The sequence below is a fragment of the Scophthalmus maximus genome, chromosome 4, assembly GCF_022379125.1.
Source record: "Scophthalmus maximus strain ysfricsl-2021 chromosome 4, ASM2237912v1, whole genome shotgun sequence".
NCBI lineage: Eukaryota > Metazoa > Chordata > Actinopteri > Pleuronectiformes > Scophthalmidae > Scophthalmus > Scophthalmus maximus.
Window position 1 is genome coordinate 2,134,040 of NC_061518.1, and position 21,237 is coordinate 2,155,276.

At 44.1% G+C, this 21,237-nt stretch overlaps 1 protein-coding gene across 6 annotated transcripts in view; it reads left to right on the forward strand.

Annotated features, from left to right (window-relative positions):
• Positions 1-21,237, forward strand: part of LOC118302837 (C-myc promoter-binding protein-like) — a 62,271-nt gene that overhangs the window by 29,844 nt on the left and 11,190 nt on the right. Inside the window, exons 10-23 of one of the 6 annotated variants that reach the window (XM_035629312.2) lie at positions 92-267; positions 745-845; positions 2,851-3,066; positions 5,361-5,506; positions 5,715-5,753; positions 9,346-9,479; positions 10,400-10,532; positions 11,197-11,403; positions 12,325-12,453; positions 16,295-16,436; positions 18,383-18,490; positions 18,862-18,954; positions 20,107-20,226; positions 20,465-20,614. In XM_035629312.2, coding sequence (XP_035485205.2) covers positions 92-267; positions 745-845; positions 2,851-3,066; positions 5,361-5,506; positions 5,715-5,753; positions 9,346-9,479; positions 10,400-10,532; positions 11,197-11,403; positions 12,325-12,453; positions 16,295-16,436; positions 18,383-18,490; positions 18,862-18,954; positions 20,107-20,226; positions 20,465-20,614 — 1,894 coding nt within the window. The remainder of the gene's footprint in view (positions 1-91; positions 268-744; positions 846-2,850; positions 3,067-5,360; positions 5,507-5,714; positions 5,754-9,345; positions 9,480-10,399; positions 10,533-11,196; positions 11,404-12,324; positions 12,454-16,294; positions 16,437-18,382; positions 18,491-18,861; positions 18,955-20,106; positions 20,227-20,464; positions 20,615-21,237) is intronic. The other 5 variants (XM_035629313.2, XM_035629314.2, XM_035629316.2 and 2 more) reach the window with 5 other exon arrangements.

Genomic DNA, 21,237 nt, shown 5'->3' on the forward strand with positions numbered 1-21,237 from the left:
CCTCCAAACCAGGAGTTATTTTTCATTTCAAAGGTCAGTCACGGGGTCACCGAATGAGCTCCGTCTCCATCTCTTTCCTCCTCTTCCTCAGATGATCTTCCCGTTCCACTGGCCGTGCCCGTACATTCCCCTGTGCCCGCTGGCGTTGGCTGACGTGTTGAGCGCCCCCTGTCCGTTCATTGTCGGCGTGGACTCTCGCTACTTCGACCTGTACGACCCCCCGCCGGACGTGAGCTGCGTCGACCTGGACACCAACACCATCTTCCAGTGAGCGCATCATTACCCATAATCCTCCCATCGCTGTTATGAAAAAAACTAAAAACTACTGATGTGACGAGTGAAATGATTAATATTGTATGTACTGTGAGTGAAGGGTTAACTACAGGCCAAGTGAGCCCGACATACATGTTCAGCACTTTCAGCTGCATATTTTTTGTCCAGACCACATTGCTGCCAGGCCATGAGTTCTAAGTTTAGAGATCAGGCTGGAGATTTTTCCTGGAGCCTTGGTGGAAATTTTTGTATTTTCGTTCTGTCAGACTTGTTTTAGTTTGAGAAGAGTGTAATTTTCTGGTATGTCAGGTATGGCCCAGTGGTGGTTAACATCATTCATTTAGCCAGACGGCGTTGGGGTGGTCTGAACTCGCCGGGCCCCCGGACCAATGTCCCGTGTTGGTTTTAGGCCCCTCAGCCTCTCCAGAGCTCCGTGTTCACCTCTTGCTTTCTTTTTATTCTCCCCCACAGTAATGAAGATAAGCGAGCCCTCACGTGGAAGATCCTGCCAAAGAAAGCCTGTAAGAACCTGATGAATGTGCTGAGCAATCTCCACCAGCAGCTGCTCGACGGTGAGTCCCGAGCTGACGGATGAAACCGATGGATCAGATTATTGCACAAATGCTGCCGGTTGTTTTCATTTCAGACTCAGTTCTGCGTGTGTGTGTGTGTGTGTGGTGGAAAATACATGTTTCAGAAGACGCTTTCCATTGTGCGGTTCTTCTTTTTCAAGAAAAATCAAAGCCAAAATCTTGAAAATAATTAATCTCTCTCATTTTTTTCTCACACTGGCCAAAAATAAACAACGAACATCTGGCTTCTGTCTCCGATTTGATTCTGCATGAATTCCCAGGTCACATGACGCCCGTGTGGACTCGCTAATTTCCTAATAAAAGTTAAAAAAAAAAAACATTTACCAACAAAAGCATTTCTCACGGAGACTCCGACACTGACAGCAGCACCAACCCGCGGATGAAAAACCATTTCACCCGTCTGCACTGTGATTAGCTAGCCATGGACCCAGATGAATTCTGGGAGCTCACTCTGGTCTGAATGCCCTCCATTGGAAAGTGATTTCCCTCCGGCGGAAATCTTGCCAGGTCCAACCAAGACTGTTTATTTGATAATGGGCGGGTTTATACCACGACATGGAGAGACGCGGAAATAACAAACACATAATATTCATTTTGGTGTAAATAGGCTATAAGACTTTCTGATTGGTGCTATCAATAACAGAAAAATCTCATTAATTCATTCAGTGCCATTAGTTTCAGATTCCGTCGTCTTTTCAATTTGTTCTCCATTTAATCCCATCGGCAAAAAGAAAGCCGAGCGATAATCCCATCATAGCTTTATTTCCTAATTACCCGCCTCCCCCCCTTCAGCTGCAGGGAGCTCGTTGTATTTATCGTCAAACTTTTCCTGCTGCTTCCACGAAGCACACTCTCCGGAGCTCGCTCACGAAAAACCTGCTGCTCGTCGGGCCGTCGAGAAATTGGAATAAATCAATTTACTGATTCAGTGAAGTTGAAAACCAACCCCTTGTCGCTGCCGCAAGTGCTGAATGTTGATATAACGCGTCTCCCAGCAGGTTTGATTTGAGACATTTAAGCCTCACGGATCTTTTTAGAAACTCAAGTTTATTTGAGTCTAATTAATAGTAATCCTAACCTGCGTTCGCCGTACGAATTATTACTTAACTCTTTAGAGCAGGGAGAATGCGTAAGACCTTTCAGTCCATCTACTTTGATCGTGATATCCATGGGCGTAGCACTGGGGGGGGAAAGGGGGACGGACTACCCAGGGCCCAAGTGTTTTCTAAGTAATGAGTGTCAAAACATAAGTTAAAAATTGTCTGAATACATTGGCTCAGAGACTGAACTATGTATTTCAAAATACATGTATAGTGGAGGTTCTCCGAGGGCCCCTCTCATTTCTTACAAAAGGCGCAAAGGGGTTTAGTCCGCCCAATCACGACTCAGCATGAGAATCTGTCAGCTAATCTACTGACCGGTGACTTTGTGATGTTCCCTCAAAAAAGTAAAAAAGAGAGAGAGATTAAAAACAAACCAAGAAAAAAACTAGTAGCTATCTATTAGCAAACTCCTACTACGACAGCTAGCTAGCAGCTACCTAGCTTAGATCGACACAGCTGCCATTGCTAGCTAGCTAACTGTAACTTTTACTACCTGAATACAGTAGGAGTTAGCTAGTTACTATAAGAACACACGCACAGTATCATAAATGAATCATCGTCATAGCTGCGGGGGCCTACAGACTGCTTTTGTATAGGGCCCAGAGTTTGGTGCTACACCGCCCCAGCATCAAAATAAAAACAATGGCACATTTTCAGCACCAACCGCAGTTTGACGTGATGATTGCAGTCTTGTAAATAGTGCAGATCCCCAAGTCTTTGCAAAATCCCAGACTGTGAGTGAAAACTCTGTGACTAATGACACGTTGTCCTCAAATGTGAGAGGGCGTCAGACTTCAGTGTCTTTTAAAAGTCTGTTCCGTGTCTGTGAAGCATAACGCACAGCGACTGCGGCTTAAATGTCTTCTCTGCCCCGCGTTCAGGTCAGCACCGACCCGACGGGCTGCCGGAGCTGAGCATGAGCGACTCGTCGGAGCTGAGCTGCGGCAAGAGCCTCCACATGCTGGAGCTGGAGATCCAGGAGGCCTTCCTGCGCTTCATGGCGGCCATCTTGAAGGGCTACCGCTCATTCCTGCGACCCATCACCCAGGCGCCATCGGAGAAGGCCACGGACGCCAGTTCGCTGTTTGACCTACAAGGTATATCTGGTTAATGTCAAACACAATCATTTAGGGCCGGACGTCCAGGGTCAGAGACGCAGAGGAATAAGTGAAGCCAGCTGTTCTTTTCCAAGAGGAACTCGTGATTGACTGCAGCCAATTTGTTTTATCTGTATGTAAGAAATGAACCAACATGATGATTCCCACTAGAATGGTTTAAGCTTCACTGTGTTGATACCAGTAATCTGACATGTGCGACGGCAGCTGGTCCACATCCGACTCCAGAGAACGAAGGAGCCGATCGTTCGTTTGGTAGAATTATTGATTTTTCTGTGGTCGGTGGATATTGGATTAGTCGCCCCCCTTGATTTAGAAGCTCACAGCTTCGGCTCGGTTTGACAGATTTCTTGTGATTAAAAGATAATGAGCTTGTCACTTCAGCCTGGATTTTCAAGTTAATTACACTGAGACACTATTCCCAAGGTCAAAAACGACACTCAGGGATTTTAAAATTATGTTAAAGCATAAACTCTTTAATCAGATGTTTCTTTTGGAAAGAACTTGATCTTGATTCTGGCGATTTTCCTTTTTAAGGCTTTAACTCTTTTTTTAAATCCATTTTTTTAATCTTTTTATCTTCAAACGTGAGGTAGAGGCGACGTGTTCCCTGCAGTCAGTTTCAGTTTTTCAGATAAGTTGTCAGTCAAAATTCGTGTGACCCACATCTGAGCTCATTTCTGATGAGATCATCTCAGGTCTCATCAAAGGTTAAGCAGTAACATGGAGGAAATCCATAATTTAATTTTTTTCAGGGCCTGAGGTTTGTGGCTGATGTCACACAATAATCCCCCAAAAAGTTCATTTTCCTCCACTTGTTAATCATCACTCAGCCTTTAGTCGAGGCCGTGGTGAAGCCGGTCGGAGGCACAGTCGTACAGTAACGGTGCATGATCGGTGCTAATGAGTCTCTGAATACATAAGCTGCGTCATCTGTAGCACCTTCCTCCCGCCAGCTGCCGGACAGACTCACAAACAGATGGTGATATTTAATGCATGAGCTCTCACAAGTGTCCGTCCCCCATCCTCTGAGCAAACACACGGAAAAACTGTTTGCGTACCGTGGAGGTTCAAGGGCGACTGAAGGTGAACCACTAAATTCCCCCAGAGGCTCGAGTGCGGCCTCGGGATCTGGATCCCACGAAAGCCGCTTCACGTCAGCGCTGAAACGAATCCGAGGTGAAATCCTGGCCCAGAGGAAAGCGCTGGAGCCAAGGTCGTGTCCAGTGTGAGTTACGTGATACAGCAAACAGTAATGGCTGCATTGCGTTACGTAATGACTCGACGAGCTGCGGTCGAGGCCGTGTTCTTGGGCCAGAACCAGCTAAGAGATCGCAAACGTGATTGGTTGTACACTCTTCTTCTTCTTTGTCGTTTTTTAATGGCGCTTGGCAACCAGCGCCACGGGAGCATTGTTGGCACCTTCTGCTCCGGAGGTTTCCCTTTGTCCTCTGACAGTAGCAGATATTAGAATGTGGCGGAAAAGCGAAAGAAGAGATGTAGATGTAGTGACTTAAAAATGTATTGCCACAATATCATCTATTGTCTCACACACGAGTGGGTGGTCCATTTCTGATTTTATTGTTCTATCTAGTAGCATCGATCACTTTGAGGGCGGGGGGGATTCATTTAGTCTCCACCGGGGATGAAAAAATAATCCAGCAGAGTTTGAATGACCTGGAAAATCTCCCCCTGGTAATCCACAAAACGAAAACAATTATTGAACGTGTGACCTTTCTGAGTATAATCTGTAAAAGCAGCGTCCTCCGTTAAATGATTGGTGTCCAGGAGTGATTCGTGGCTCGTCTGTAAAACGAGATAAAGAGCCGTGTAGTGAAGCTACTGAGAGGAGGTTGCCTCAGACCAGGCCTCAGACGTTCAGCGTCTGTCAGGATTTAAAAATATTCATCAGCTGCAGGAAGCGTTTCTCAGCCGGGGGGGCCGGTGTTTGGCTTCCACCTCTGTGCTGCGAGCCAGGAGCCATCCATCCGTCCTGCCTTCCTTCCCTTCATTCTCACAGCAGCAGTGCCTTTATTCGTCACTTTAACTGCTTTCAGCATCAATCACAGAAGCCGTTCACCATGTTCTCGTACATCCTTAAAAAGCCCATTACACTAATAACACTGTGTCGGGAGGCGTTATCCAAACCGAGACGAATGGATAACGGATTCTTTAACCGTGAATCATCCTGTCAATCCGAAATCAGAACACAAGTTAAATGTAAATTATCTCAAGTTTAAGATTACGGTCTAACACAGAACGTTTTCCGTCTTCAGGCTTCCTGAAGAGCCGCGACCGCTCACACCAGAAGTTCTACTCGCTGATGACCAAGACCCAGATGTTCATCCGCTTCATCGAGGAGTGCTCCTTCGTCAGCGACAAAGACGCCAGCCTGGCCTTCTTCGACGACTGCGTGGACAAGGTGAGCTTTGTTATTCCCTTGGAGCAAAATCTGTGTTCAGACTGAAAACTTGACCTCTTTGGACGTTTCCTGTTCATTTTCCGAGTGGCTCTGTTTGTACTTTTTTGCACTCTCACTTTCACCTGTCTTCAAACCTGCTTATCTTCATTTCATCTCCTGAGCTTTTCTCTTTTCTCTTTCTCCCTGCGCCTCCTTTTTCACGGAGCAGCTCTACAGTTCCGAGCGGAGCGCCGACAAAGGAGGCAAGGTTAGTCCGTTATTACTCTTGACGATTCTCACCTGCTCTGGGTTTGTTTTGTCTGCAGTGGGGGGAAATTGTGCTATTGGTGCACGTGGTCCTAGCAAACTTTAAGTTGGTTTTAAAGGTGACATATTATGCTCATATTCAGGTTCATTCTTTTAATGTGTGTTACCACTTGAGAAGGTTAACATGCTCTAATGTTCAGAAAAGGCATCAGTGTTCTCATACTGCCCATTCCTGCAGCTTCTCTTTTCACCCTCTGTCTAAAACGCCTGGATTCAATTTAGCCCCGCCCTCACGATAAATCCCAGTCTGCTCTGATTGGCCAGCTGGCCCCAGTCTGTTGTGATTGGTCAACCGCTTTCAAAATGCTTAGGAAATGTCACACCCCTTCACCAGAAAAGTGGAGATTTTTAAATATCAGGCGGGGTTACCCCAAAAGTTCAATTGTGACATCACATCTGGAGAGAAATCTGAACCAGTTGTTCAGAGCTTCAGGCTGTAAGGTTTAGCCAGCTCACAAAAAAACAACAGTGTGGTCTTTTTTCACAGTTTGTGGGCCTGCAGGCTCCACAGATATACACATTTATGTGCACAAACACTGAAAAAGGGATTTTTGCATGATATGTCATCTTTAAGATTGGAAATATGATTTACAGGAAACTAAATTTGTAATCTAGAAGCGACTCGTATGCTTCCGGACAAACTCTCCACCCTGCGGCTTCAGCCTGAGCTATCATGTTCGTTTTCCCCACTCACTCATCAATAGACTCTTGATTTAAAAGGAACAAATTCAAATTAAACACTTGTTTCCTCCCTGGAAGATGACAGCCTTTTCTATATTTAATGCATATTTGAATTTTGAACAGTTCACTGCAGATTTGCCGCGACAGCAGCTTGTCCCGAGATGTTGAAAATCCTTCTGCAAAATGATTCCTGCTGTAAATTTTTCATGAGTCGAGTGAGTCTGGGCTTTTTGCGCTTCGGGGATTTCTGACGCGCTAACGGAGCATGAAGTTAGAGATATTTTTTTTTAAAACCTCCTCTGGGCTCGTGTCCTTCAGTGTGACGGTGTAAAGAGGTCGTCAGTTTATCTTCTGCGCTCCACCGGGAGCGTTTTGGAGCGTTTTGCACTCACACAGGAGGGAGTTCCTTTATCTGATGGGTTTGTTTTTGTTGGAGGTCAAAATTTAGTGTGTTTGCAGTCTGAAAGTCCACAGAGCCGCTCGGTTCCCCCCCGTCACGTCTGTGGGTCGCAGGTGACATTTGTAACAGACTCTGAAATAGACTGGACTGTCTTTGGATTACCTTCATGTGTGTACAGGTGTAACAGCCCACGGGGTCAAACTGGACTAGCCCACAATATACCTCTCTAGTCCAGATGATATCTGGACGAGAGAAAATATCTGTATTTTAATGTCCAGAGCTTTTCCTTCTATCATAATTAATATATTTTGGGCTCCACTAGAATAATAAAACTCCTGTCCAGATTGTATCTCCTTGTGTTTTTTCATAAATAAGGAAACTAGTAATTTATACTGGATTTAGTATTAAATACAAAAAAAAGTTAAAAAATACAATTACAAATTTAGAAATTGCATTTTACATGAAGATAGTTTAGCCAGACCACTGGTTTCAAAACAGAACTGTGTAAACGTGTCAGCATCATGGGCTATTGAATCCTCCGTCTCTCTGCTCTGTGGCTGGATTCCATTATCTGCCAGGAGAGACAACACACCGCGCCACTCGACTCACAAACACAAACACGCAGCAGTCACGTAGAGAAAGATAAGGTTTGAATGTATCGATCCCTGAGGGAATGTCGTTCATTGTAGCAACAAAATTTAATTAAATCCAGAAGGGAAACAACACCAATGAGAAACTAATCATACAAATGAAATATAATTTGAATCAATTAAAAAAACATGGAACACTAAAGGGTGAAATTGAATGTTAACAGCTGTGGGATTTTGAAAGTGCATCATGACAATCAAACCAATCAGTACTTCAACATATACAGTACAGGTACAGTATACAGTACTTATTAAGGAGTGGGATTTGTGATGAATCAATTTTTTATCTTAAAGACTTTTTCGAAAAATTTAGAAACGATATCAACATTTAAAAGCATCCAAAAATATTAAAGCTCTTAGTCGTCATCTTTTGCTGATCCCTCTGAAAACTAATTTCTCCCGGTCGCAGGAGATGGTTGTTTTATCTTGTTCAAGTCGATCTAAAATAAAAACCATAATAGTTTGAGCATTCATTCTTTTCATGGCAAAGACAAAGGCCTCTGTCGTCTGCCTCATCCCCTCGTACGGTCGTGATGATGTCATTACGTTTGCTTACGTGTGGTGAAAAACCAAAAGCTACAAAATTGACATATTTGTCACGAGTGTCATGAAATATTTTGCCTATGTTTCTATATGAAGAAATCTTTTCGATTGGTGTGATTTATGTTGGGCGGCGCGATGGTGCAGTGGCCAGCACTGTCGCCTTATAGCAATTAGGTTCTTGGTTCGAATCCCGGTCCGTTTGTTTTTTTTCTCCTCGTGTCTGCGTGGGTTCAGGGTTCAGGGTTCATTTGAGACGGTCAATTGACGTCAGGTATGAATGTGATTAATAACCTCTTAGCTAAGTCTGTACAGATTTTTAGAGATATGACGCATTTGAAGATTCTCCAAGAAATGACATCGCTGTAAGAAAGAAAAACTACCAATGAGGAGCCTGGCGGATTTAAAAGAGTTGTCGAGGCTCTGGTTTGTTTGCATTTTGATTGTGGGGTTGCACCTGGTACATACCCAAATTTCCCCCTACCTGTTCTGAAAGTTGACACAATTCACTGATACATTTCAAAATGTTAAAAATGTGAGCTTGTTAATGTCCCAGAGTTGAAGGGTCTGCAGTGAGGACATGACCAGGAGGGAGCTGAGGTCGGCACCATTGTGCTCCTCTCTCGTCCAGTTTTATTATTATTCCAATCATGAAGTTGTAATTGGCGTCAGGACATTTATTGTGTCTTCACTGTTTGTACTGTGTTCAGTCAATTTGACTTTGACATTAAAGAAAGAATTTGCACTGCAGGAGACACAGGAGGGAAGACGGGAGAACTGAATTGTTCAGGAAACTTGTCGACTCAGGAAATCTAGGTCACCTGCTGTCGTCCTCCCTCCGCTCTCCCACACTCATTCTGTAGAAATGCTGCTCTCAGACTGGCAGGCGGACACAAAGCCCTTTTTTAAATTTATGTTTCAGTAAAAAAAAACGTAAGTGTTTTTTAAAAAGGTGACTCTTTCCTGTGAGAGGTCAAACTCAGAAATATTTACTACAGGACAGGGTTGTAATTTAAAGATGCTGTGTGGAAGTTCTCACCTGTCCAATGGGGTTTACTCCCTGTGACAGATGGAGGGGTCATGGTACCACCACCCACACTGTGTGTGTGTGTGTGTGTGTGTGTGTGTGTGTGTGTGTGTGTGTGTGTGTGTGTGTGTGTGTGTGTGTGTGTGTGTGTGTGTGTGTGTGTGTGTGTGTGTGTGTGTGTGTGTGTGTGTGTGTGTGTGTGTGTGTGTGTGTGTGTGTGTGTGTGTGTTCTCTGCAGGTGGACAGCGAGAAGCCGGAGGAGTCCAGGCTGATCGAGGTTGATGAATCCCAGCGCAGTGAGCACACAGTGTTCATCACACCTCCAGAGCTGCCTCCCCTGCCTGGGGGGGAGGAGTATCCGCTCTGCTACAGGTAAAAAAAAAAAATCAATAAACATTCTGTTCTAGTCTATATTGATTTTTTGACGTGGCTTCCTACTGTAACTCCAGGCCATCTGAAAAGTGAGTCAGCAAGATTAAAAAAAATGTGTTCATCACAATTTATTTTGCTGCCCTTTTGTCCAGAGTGACTTACAGTAATACATTTTTTTTTCCCATCAGATGTAGGCAGGTAGCAAACTGGATTTTTTTTGTCCATGCACTGACCAGGAATCAAACCACGGTCTTCTGTACCAAAGTCAAGGGTGTAACCCACTAACCAGTGACTTAAATCATGTGCTAAGTGAAACTCTGAAGCTGCTTTTGAATCAGAACATTGAATTTTTAAACAAACAAGTTAAACAATATTTATAAATTTGAAAGCGGCCTGGCTGAACACAAGACTCTGCACCGAACAGCAGGAAGAAAATGAAAGAATAATAAATGGAATTTTAAATTCTTTTAATTCATACTGTGATAGTATCTGATTATTGGACCAGCAGGAGTCGAGCTCGCTCACTGGGACTAAAAGACCTGAGCACCACCGCTGGACTGAGTGGGAGTGAATTTGTGCCATTTGTATTCTGCAGTCATGTTTTTGCTCTCAATAATTTATAACAAGAGAATTTTTCCTTCTCTTTTTCGGAACCACTTAAATTAAACGTCCTTAATACTCCTTAATGAGCAGAACCACCCCGGAATTTTTTATCAGCTCACGTTGAAGATAATTACGAGCAAAAGCGTATTTATGATCACTTTGACCTTGGAAGGAATTTCTTTTTTCTTTGCAGACACTTGCGAGTTTAAATTAACATTTAAATCAGAAAATAGTTTTTTCTCAAATAATTCATAACCCAATTTGTCTGTATAGGAAGACGGGGGAGTAAAACTTTATGTGTGTGTGTTCTTCATCAGGTACGACGGTTTCCCAGTGTTGAGTCTTGACCTCTTTGACCCCGTGGAGGGCCTACGGACCCCCTCCTCCCGCCTCGCCGCCAGACACAGCTGCCCCGCCAGCCCCGCCCCCATGTTTAGACGCACCAAGCAGGTCAGCACCTCAGTAACTCACCGCTGTCACCACACATTCATTGTGTACGTGTGCAGGTACTGAGCCGATGCCTTAAAGGGGCAGTGGGCGATTTTGGAGAAAGTTTGATGCAACAAGAGATCGTGTGGCGACAGTGACGGAGGGAGGTTCTCGACGCCAATTGGCTATCGCGTCAATATTTCGTTGGAGTTCAAATATTTCAAATCGGGCAGCTGACGCGAATTCTGCGATACTGTCCTGACGTCAGTGACGCAAAATTTGTGTGTAGTAGCGTCTTTGAATTGACTTTGTATATAATCTACTCACGAATAATTCGCGGCGCCTCCAGTGTGAACGCACCATCAGATGAGAGCGTTTGATTTGCCAAACTCGCAGCAAAAAAACACCTAAATCTCCAGGTAACAGTTTATGTATCAAATGACACTTCAATTCTTACACATACATAACTGCTATTTAAAAAAGAAAAGAAAAAGTAGGTTTAGAGAAAAGAAGTTTTCTTACTTTTGTAGTAGTTGTAAGAAATGCTCTTGGGCGTTGACAAGAGTTGATTGCGCTCTAGAGTTACAGCGATGGCTGCTTTCGTGACTTGTCCCACATGTCCTTGACGCCTGAATTGCACATTAAAGAAGTTCTTCTCCTTCACTCCTCTTCCTTTCACCCACAGGAGATCAAATTGGCCCAGAAGGTAGCGAAGAAGTACTCGTCCGTCCCTCAGCTGTGGTCCAAGTGTCTGCTCCGTCACTGCTACGGTCTGTGGTTCATCTGTCTGCCAGCGTACGTGAAGGTGTGTCACTCCAAGGTGAGGGCCCTGCGCACCGCCTACGACGTCCTGCGCAAGATGCAGGCGAAGAAGCTACAGCCTCCTGATGAGGTACAGAAAACCACTCCCGAAATAATACCTGCATCTTTTACTTGTTGCAGTTTTTGACATTTGACCATATTTGCACTTTAGCTCGAACAAGTTGAAACTAAAATAGAGTTTGAACTTTTGACCCTTGGTCCTCAACTATGGAAGCGAATCTGTCTCACCAAACTTTGAGATTTAAAAGGCATTGAATTTCTAAAAAAAAAGTGAAATTATGTATGTGAATTATTTTTTTTTATTATCTCTGAACCAAACTTAAAAATTTCAATAACTGATTTTTCACTTTTGTTTTCAAATGTTCACAAATACATGATCAAAAAATTCATACATATAGTCTTGTATTAGAATTTCTCAAATTTGAATTCAGATCCCAAAATATGGTGTTAAAAAATTCTGATTGAACATCAGGGACAACGAGCATAAGAAATCGATTCTTAAGCAATTCTTAAATTAGAATTTTTTCCGTCTCACCAGACTTCGAAAATTGAAAATTTAATAGGCATTAAATTTTCTATTGCTGAATTTTTTTACATTGAAATTATATATCAGAATTTTTTTTTACCTCTGAATTCAAACCTTCAAAATTTCAATCACAAATTTTCACTTTTGTTTTTCAATGTTCACAAATTCACAATTTAAAAAAATTCAGAGCAAACAATTCTTAAGCTGATTTATACACTTGAATTTTTGATTATTAATTCGTGGACATTTAAAAACAAAAGTGAAAATAAGTTTTTGAAGTTTTGTATTCAGAGGCCAAAAAATTTCAGATATAATTTCAATGCTGAAAAAATTCTGTAGTCGAAATTCAATGCCTTTGAAAGGTCAAACTCCGTTGAGACAGATCCTCTTCCATACCCAACGCCAAGATACACTTTCATAGGTTGTTGTTTCTTATATAAACGTATGATAACTGTGCACATGCAGGTGTGTTACCGGGTGCTGATGCAGCTGTGTGGACAGTACGGTCAGCCCGTCCTGGCGGTCCGCGTCCTCTTCGAGATGAAGAAGGCTGGAATCCACCCCAACGCCATCACTTACGGCTACTACAACAAGGTACACGCCTCCGTGTGTCGTAAATCTGCCAAGTTACAGCAGGGGATTTTATTTTCTATGTCTACAACATCAGAGACATTATCCCTTTTGGCAAGTTTACAGCATCTGCTTTTTAAAATTTTTTGGCTTTAAAGTCGGTGTGGGTAATGGATTCCACGGGCCAACAACTCCCTCCGCACTGCTGAACTCTTTACACAGTCACTTTATAAGATATGTTGGCACTGGGACTCCCCAAAGTGCCACAGTATACTGTCTCCCTGGGTGTAGTGTTTGTGATGTGGGTGTGTTACGGATATTCTGTTTCTGCCGCTGCAGCAAGGTTGAGTAATGTGTGGACACACCCATGGCAGCCAGATTACTGGAAAGTGAGTTAACGCAATGAAAGTCTGAAGAATTGACTCTTGAGCTAGTTAAACTTTCCTTATGCTTAAATTAAAGCGAGGACATGGTGGGTGATCAAATAAATAAATAAATGTCTGATAAAGTTAATATAAGGTTGCAGATCAACATCGTGAGTTATTTCTTGGCTTTTTCAGTTTTTCTCTTTCCTCTAGTGAGTTATAGGATTTTGTGTTTTTTAAAATGTCTGCAAAATTACGTAAGTGCAGACGATACTTCCTGTAACATGGTGACATCACTATTTTATGGACATGCATAAATGTTTAGTGGCTATTCAGACACGCCGCCCCGCAAACAAAGCCGGATAAAGCGAGAGAACTTCCTACACGCGGTGGAAGCGGTTAGCCAATCACAACAGTGTGTGGAGCCAGCTGGCCAATCAGAGCAGACTGGGCTCCTGAGGGAGGGGCTTTAAAGAGACATGAGCTAAAACCAAGTGTTTCGGACAGAGGCTGGAAAGAGGAGCTGCAGGAAACTGATGTGTTTACTGAACATTAGAACATGTAAACCTTTTCAAGAAGTAACCCAGATTAAAATGATGAACCTGAATATTAGACAAAATATGTCGCCTTTAAGGGAGGATGAAATAGGATTAGATCATTTGTCCCACAACAGGGAAATTTGGGTGTTCCCCGTTGTGGTATCCAGCAAATGGATATCAGAATATAAAAAAGGCAATGAGTTATTTACAAAGTTTAAAATATATAAATACTATATACAGAGCAGTATCAATAATTGCACAGGTAATCGCACTCAATTGAAATGAAATGAATATTTCACTTTCAAGTGTTCCAGTGAATTATTACAGCAGTTATAAATATTATAGATTAGCATTGTTATGTGCGTAATTGCATAAATCACTGTTGACATTATTACCCACGCTTTTGATAAATGCAGCTCCGGGAAAATGTTTGATATATAATAGAGGAAACAGTTTGCCGCCTGGATGTTGACTATTTCTCCACGATACACAAACTGCAGCCTCATTAATAACTTCATTCCAAATTATTACACCGGCGTGCTCGGCTGCTCCGTCGCTGAAATCCATTCCTCTCCCGTTGCCTCTCTTACGTGGCAGAGACACTCCATCATCTGCAGACGCCTCTGTAGATGCTCGGCTTTCAGATAAAAAAGAAACATGGGCCGCATTTTCCCCCTCCAAGGTCTATGGCGTCACGTGATGACCACACTCAGGTGTCAGGGTGAATTCGTGGCCGTTATCAGCGCACGTCTGTCCCTGACCTGGTGACCCGGGCGGCATAAAAGTAAATTGGCCGATGTGTGAGCAGGCCTGTCGGAAGACGAGGTTACTCCGATGTGTTCTGACGCCTCAGGGGATCTTATTTCATCTTAGAGGTGGAAGAGCTAAGTGGTGGAATCCTCCATGAAACACGAACAGTATTCACTGTGTCGGATAGTTCAAGTTTTTAGGGGTCTTTGAAGTTTCCGGGAGGAGGAGTGAATTCATTCAGTCGAACCCAAAATTGGATCTTTTTGGGTGTAGCTTGAAGGGGTTTCTAAAAATAAATGCAGAGGAAACAGCGGAAATTAAAAGTGATCAGCAGCTCAATAAAATGAAGATGTTGTTTTGACATAAAAACTTATTCGGGAAAGTGGAGAAAGAACAACCTTGACGTACCTTGAGTCACTGTCGTTTGAATAAGTGATCGGTTTTCAACAGCGTCTTGTGGTTTGCGGTTTTGTGCGTGTTCCCTGCGGAACACCTCCAGACGAGGAACGACCAATCGCACACGGCTCAAGTAAAGTTTATCTCTACAAAGGCAAAGTTTTCACTCTGTGACCTTGAGAGAGTGTGACGGTGGAACATCTGTTGACTCACTACGGGGAAAAGAATTGAGAAAGGACAAATTATATCACGAGTACAAGAGACCGCTGAAGTGCTGAAAACACGATCCGAATATCTGATTATCATATGCAGATCAATCGTGTAAGAACAAAGAAAAACATCGAAAATCATCTCCACAACTAATGCTACGTTCCGTTATAGCTCCGAGTTCCGAGGTCTAATGGAACGCAGCATCATTCCTGGGATGTTGTTGGTTTTTAGGAATTCGTGTCCCTCATTACTCGCATTAGATTTGAGTAACTTTACCTACGATGCATCTCAAACATGGCCAGTTAAGTTATAGAGAGTCGGCTGTGTTATGCTCGACGTCCAGTAAGCGGCTTTTTTCGGACTCTAGACTTTCTTTTAAATGATATTTTGTTCCATCTGACTTGAGTCGTATCACTTGAGGACATTGAGACAACGGGAGACAGACGCGTTAACCACGAGGCCAAAACCCCTGAGTCGTAGCGTCGGTCTCTAGCACGTCTCGTGTCTGTTTTTTTAAATAACACACCCTTAAAGGGGCAGTGAGCGACTCTGGAGAAAGATTATTTGTTGTTGATGTTTTGACCGCAGCCCTCGGGTCCCGGGAGATGGTCGTGCTAACCACGAGGCCAAAACCGGTTAATTGGTTCGAGTAGTTTTTCTGGGGGAAATATTTTGTGAATATTTTCTGGTTTCTTTGCTCCTCTGTGACAAAAAACTAAATATCTTTGGTGTGTGGACAAAACAAAACATCATCTTGTGGTTTTGGGAAACACGATCGTCATTTTTGTCCATTTTATGGACCCAGACAACTAATCGATTAATCCAGAAAATAATCGACAGATTAATCCAGTATGAAAATAAAAGTGTATCGGATAAAAATCCCTTACTTCCCCTTTAAGTACGAAGATGTTATTTATATCGGCCTTAAAACCACACATGGAGCACAGTACGTCATACCCTATAGTCGGGGATCTGTCCATCTCTGAGCTCTCACATATTGAATGTTGAGCCCCTAACAAAAGCTTACGGTACTTTTATTATTAAGGCTCAGTGGGTCTGTGGCTTCACCAGCGTGTTAACGGACTCACAGAGTCCATGTTCATTTCACCTGGCCCGGACCCTATAAAGCCTCCGCACAGCAGCAGCCCGTGTAATAAACCCCGTCCCGTTCCGGTGACATACCAGTCGTGTTTTCCTCACGGGGGCTTCTGAAGTGTATTTTTAGGAGCGGACAGTGACTGTCGGCGAACGTGACTTGGCCACCGACAGCTGCAGCGGCCTTTCTTTCTTCTTCCTGACGCTGAGTGAGAGTGTGGATCTGACACCACAGCGGTGGACGTCTTTGATGAAAAATTCATTCAAGATGGTTTTTATACCGAACAGGGATCGGGTCAGTTTGAGTTCACTCACTTGAAAGTCAAACCATATTCAGACTCTTTCTCTTCAGTGGTTTACTGAACGATGGAGCATTCCACAGTCTGTAACAAAGAAAATACCCATCAATTTAATAGTTTGAAATAAAAATGAGCTACCGTCAACATTTGGCATAATTTGGAAGCAACATTTTGTCCCCCTCAGTCGCCTCATCTCGTCTCTCTTGTCCAGGCCGTGTTGGAGAGCACGTGGCCGTCCAGCACCAGAGGAGGATACTTCCTGTGGATGAAGCTAAGAAACGTCATCCTGGGCGTGGCGCAGTTCAAACGGGCTCTGCGGCGACACGGCCCCGTCACCCCGAGCCCTTTGTCAGGTAACTGAGATTAAAAACAAAAATTAATAATACCACTGCATGTCTGAACAGGAATACTCCTGTTGTTGTTGTTGTTTGTTAGGATCCTGCCAACGGTAGAAACATTTTCTCTAAATCTCTTTAAAAACTCCTCTAGAAACATAAAAATAACGTCCTCCGAAGACATGTAAATAGAAAGAAATTGAATTTATCTTGTAGAACTATACGAGAGGAATAAAAAGAACCACATGCACACAAAGCAGCTGTTCGCGGCCCACCCATTTGCAAACAGATCTCATCTAATAAAATGGTGATCCATGGGTCACGAGGAGGCGAGAGAACGTGTGGGAACACCCAGTTTGACTCCTATAAGGAGTCTTGAGGCTGCGACCACACTTAATAAGTTTTGATTTAAAGGGGCAGCAGAGTCTCAACGTGTGTGATTTAACTCCCCTGCATGCCAGTGAACACCTGCAAACCCACTGCATGCTAATCCCCGTCCTGCTAATCCCGCCTTTTTTTAAAGATCCTCGCTTCATGAGAGAGTCACACAGCTTCCTGGTAAACACACCCGCACACATTTATTTCTTTGCACGCATCTTAAGATTTTTCTCAGAAGTGCACCAAAGTCTGGACATTTTCCAGGAACGTCTCCGGCTTGCCCCCATATAGTAACATTTCTGGAGTCCACGGGAGAATCCAGCAGGAAATAATCCAGAATTTTTACAGCGAGCAAGTGGGCGCTCTACTCAGGCGCCAACCCTCGTCTGAATGTTCCGGAAAATGTCCTGCTGTTGGTGTGAATGTAATGTGTCGAACTCTGCTACGTCCAGACCCAATTTTCTGGGCATTTTCCAGAGCTCATTTCTGAAAACCGCTTAAAGCTACAGTGTGTAATATTCAGAAGAACTTATTCACAGAAATTCAGTATATTGTCCATAACTATGTGTTCATATATGTATAATCACCGATGTTTTTTCGTCAACTGCGAATTAGTTAAATGTAGTTCCATGAGGTGGACCCGACCTCCGTGTGAGTCGGCATGTTTGCTACGTCGTGTTGAATATGGTTGTTGCACATATGGTTCCAGAATACGTCACGTTCATGTTGAATTTTCAGACGCTGCCGGAAAACCGGACATTGGAATCAGTGGTGCGCCACCATAAAGTGTCCCCTGTCGGTCGCGCTTTGCAACCTTACCACCAGATGCCGCCAGACAATTAAAAAAATTACACACTGGGGCTTTAAGTGAAGATTTCTCATCATGTAAAAAAAACAAACAATGCTTCTACATCCCCCCACCCTCTTGCTTCACGCTTGTCCAGAACATCATGTATCATATACTTTCACAGTGAACACAATAAATGGCCAACGCTTAATTTTACATATTGATATTTTTACGATAAATTCCAAGACGTTTCCAGGAAATAACGATGTTATTTAGTAAATGTGATTGATGACAATTGATCATTCCTTGAGGGATTTCCTTGAAAGAACTGCTAACATCTTGATCTGCTGTTCACTGAATAAAACACTGGACATTAATCCTGGTATTAGTTTAACCTAATTTACAGTTCCCTGCTCGGAAATTATTAGGTAATTATGGGAACCACTATGGGTTTTATCCTGGTGGCTGGAAATGATTTACTCTACTAAATTTGTCAAGTGTAAAACTTAATGCATAAAACATTTTTTAAACATTTTAAACAATAATCTGTCAAGTTATCATTCCTGTTGTGTATTTGCTTATTCAGCTGGATTTATATCATAAAAAAAAGAAACGAAGAAAATACCATGTATTATATCAAACTGCAGAAGTAAGACTCCATCAAGATCTTTGTGGTGTTAAAGACGCTGTTGATTCACTTATTAGTACTTGAGGGAGTTAAAAAATGATATATATGTTAAAGTTGTGGAGCAGCTAAAGAGCGCTCGGCTTCCTTTAACCGGCTGTTGTCTTTGGGCAGATGGCAGCGACCTGGACGCCGTGAGTCACGGCAGCCTGGATAGCTCCGTCGACACTAACCCGGCCGACTCCGTCAAAGTAGACCCCACTGACGATAGGTCTAGCACAGGTACACCTCCATCGGCTGCCGCTTGACTCCCATCTTTTAAGAGGCAGCCATTTTGTTCTACTGTACATCATCATCTTCTTTCCCTCAATGACATTTTTTGTCCTCCTTCCTTCCTTCCTCACCGATCCGGCCTCTTCCTCGGCCCCCCCCACCCCCCCCCTTCATTACGCCTCCTCCTTCTTCCCTCCGCTGCCTGTTTTTTTTTTTTCTTCCACCGTCCTTTTTCGTCCCCGTTGTCCCGTCATCATCGTCATCGTCTTCGTCATCGCCGTCCGTGTCTCTCCCTGGTTTTTGCGGCTGTGGTTTCCGCTCTGCTCTGTCCCTAACCCTGCCCTTCACTCTGGCCCTGCCTGTCTTGCCCTTGCATGCAGTCGGCCGTGGGGGCGGTGGCGTGGGCGCCGGGGCCCCGGTGGCCCATTCACACTGGGGGGGCTCTGAGCTCAGAGAAGCCACCCTCCACCCAGGTAAACCTTTCTGTCTGTCTGTCTGTCTCTCTGTCTGTCTGTCTCTCTGTCTGTCTGTCTCTTTGTCTGTCTGTCTCTCTGTCCGTCTGTCTCTCTGTCTGTCTGTCTCTCTGTCCGTCTGTCTCTCTGTCCGTCTGTCTGCGTCTGTCTGTCCGTCTGTCTGCGTCTGTCTCCATCTCTGCAGTGTTTTCTTCGAGCCCTTTCATTCGTCTTCTTCTCTCCTCCTCGTCCTTTCTTCCACTGCGTCATCTCTCCGCCCCGACACATCTCAGTCTGCTGCTCCTTCTCTTCCTCATCTCTCTCTCTCTCTGGTGGTTTTCTCTCTTCTTACTCTCGCTCCACGATTCACCACAGGGAGATTTGTCCTAGCAATTATGAGCGAGCAAATTACCCAGAGGCACATTCTTCTTGATTACGGGAATAGTTTTAATCACAGAGTTGGCACCTCAGCAGGGAGACGGTGAGGGAGAGGAGACAGCAGGAGGGAAGGGAAGCAGAGACTATCACAGCCTTGAGAGGGAGGTTTGTAATCCTCGCTCCATACTGTACTACAGCAAGAGAGCCACTCCCGCCTCATACTTTATTTAGAGACCAGGTCCGAGGAGGTTCATGCCGGAAGATGAAAGAGGAGAACAGTTCAGCAGACAGCTGGCTGCCTGCAAGGTCCAGGCAAGTTTTAAGAGACAGGTGGAGGAGTCAGCCTGGAGTGAGGTTTTCTTTCCCCCCTGAAGTCAGTTTCTCAACAGACGAATTCATTAGCAGCTGTGAAACAGCGTTTTTTTTCCCCCTCCATACTGTAGATGCAGCACTTCTCGCCCTGAGGAGGAAGTCTTTTATCCCTTTTCTCTCTCCCTGCAACAGCAGCTTCTCCCCGAACTGAGGAGATGAAAGGGGAAGAAATGCCTCACTGGCTTTTCCCTCTTTATGTTTCATTTAGCGATAAGCTACAATAGATGCACGCGAGTCTCAAACCTGTCACGTAACAGTGGTGGTGAAGTGCAGCCATTCTGAGAGAAGAGGTGCCGCTCTTTCCTTCCTCTGCATCGATTTTCATCATTCACCGTACATCATTTATTGATATCACTTCAGACTTCCGAGCCTACGGTTGTTCCCCCTTCCTCTATTTAACCGGCTCTTCCCATCGTTCCCCAGGAGACCAGTCGGACCTGGGCTACAACTCGCTGTCCAAAGAGGAGGTTCGGCGCGGAGACCCCGGCGCCCCGGACGCCGCCCCCGACAAGGACGACAAGAAGGAGAGCGACTGCAGCTCCTGTTAGTAGCTTCTCTGATCTGATATCACCTGATATTTCTCTACTGTACCTTCTCAATGAATAACTTCGGCAGCCTCGTAGCCACGTGGGATTCCCCTATTCTTCCTCTGCCTTTTTGGTTTCCATGCACATCAAAGCATTTCAGCCGTGTGTCGTCCCTCGGTGGATTTCTTACAAAAAGAACAAGACGGTGTCTTCCCACCAACGATTTTTAAATTGTACATTTTTGTGCTTCGCAGTGTCGGAGACGGAGAGCGCCAAAGGAAGCAAAGACTGCCTTCCTCAGCTGGAAGTGGACGTCCACTCCTCTTTCAAACCACGCGGCATCGTCCGCAGCAGCTTCCCCTTCGACGAGTCGTCCTGTAAACCCAAGAGCTCCGTCAGCTCAGGTACGCAAACAGAATCTCAGCGAGTTTTTATCACAGACACAAAAGAGTCTCCGGAAAAAAAACAACTTAATTGATACTTCAGTTTTATGTTCAACAATTAGTTTTAATTATTTCAGTTCCCATGAGCCTCAGCTGCTGTTGCTATAGAGAAGAAGAAGAAGGCAGAGGAAATGTCCAAGGTTGCTTTCACACCTGCCTTGTTTGGTCCGGACCAAAAATTGCAGGTGTGAAAGTTTCCTCGGACCACAGATCAAACTGAGCAGTGGTTCGGTTCGTTAGCAGTGCGGAAGCAATTTTTTGGGGATTGTTTGGACTTTCAGACAAATTACAGGAAGTTGAGGCGGCGAGCTATCATAGAAGAAGAAGAAGAAGAAGAACCAGAAAAAGAAGTGTAGAAATGAGCCTCGGTATCACCTGGGGAGACGAAATATTTAATCGCAATTTGGTCTGATGAAACGATAAAAAGTCAACATGAAAAAATGCAGAAATGTAAAACATATTGTCTGAGAGGACGAGAGAGGGGATATGAGACAACACACCGACGTCAGACGCTCGTCGACAAACCAATCAGAGTCAAGGATCACGGAAACGCTGCCCACGTAGGTGATGACGACAGGACTTAG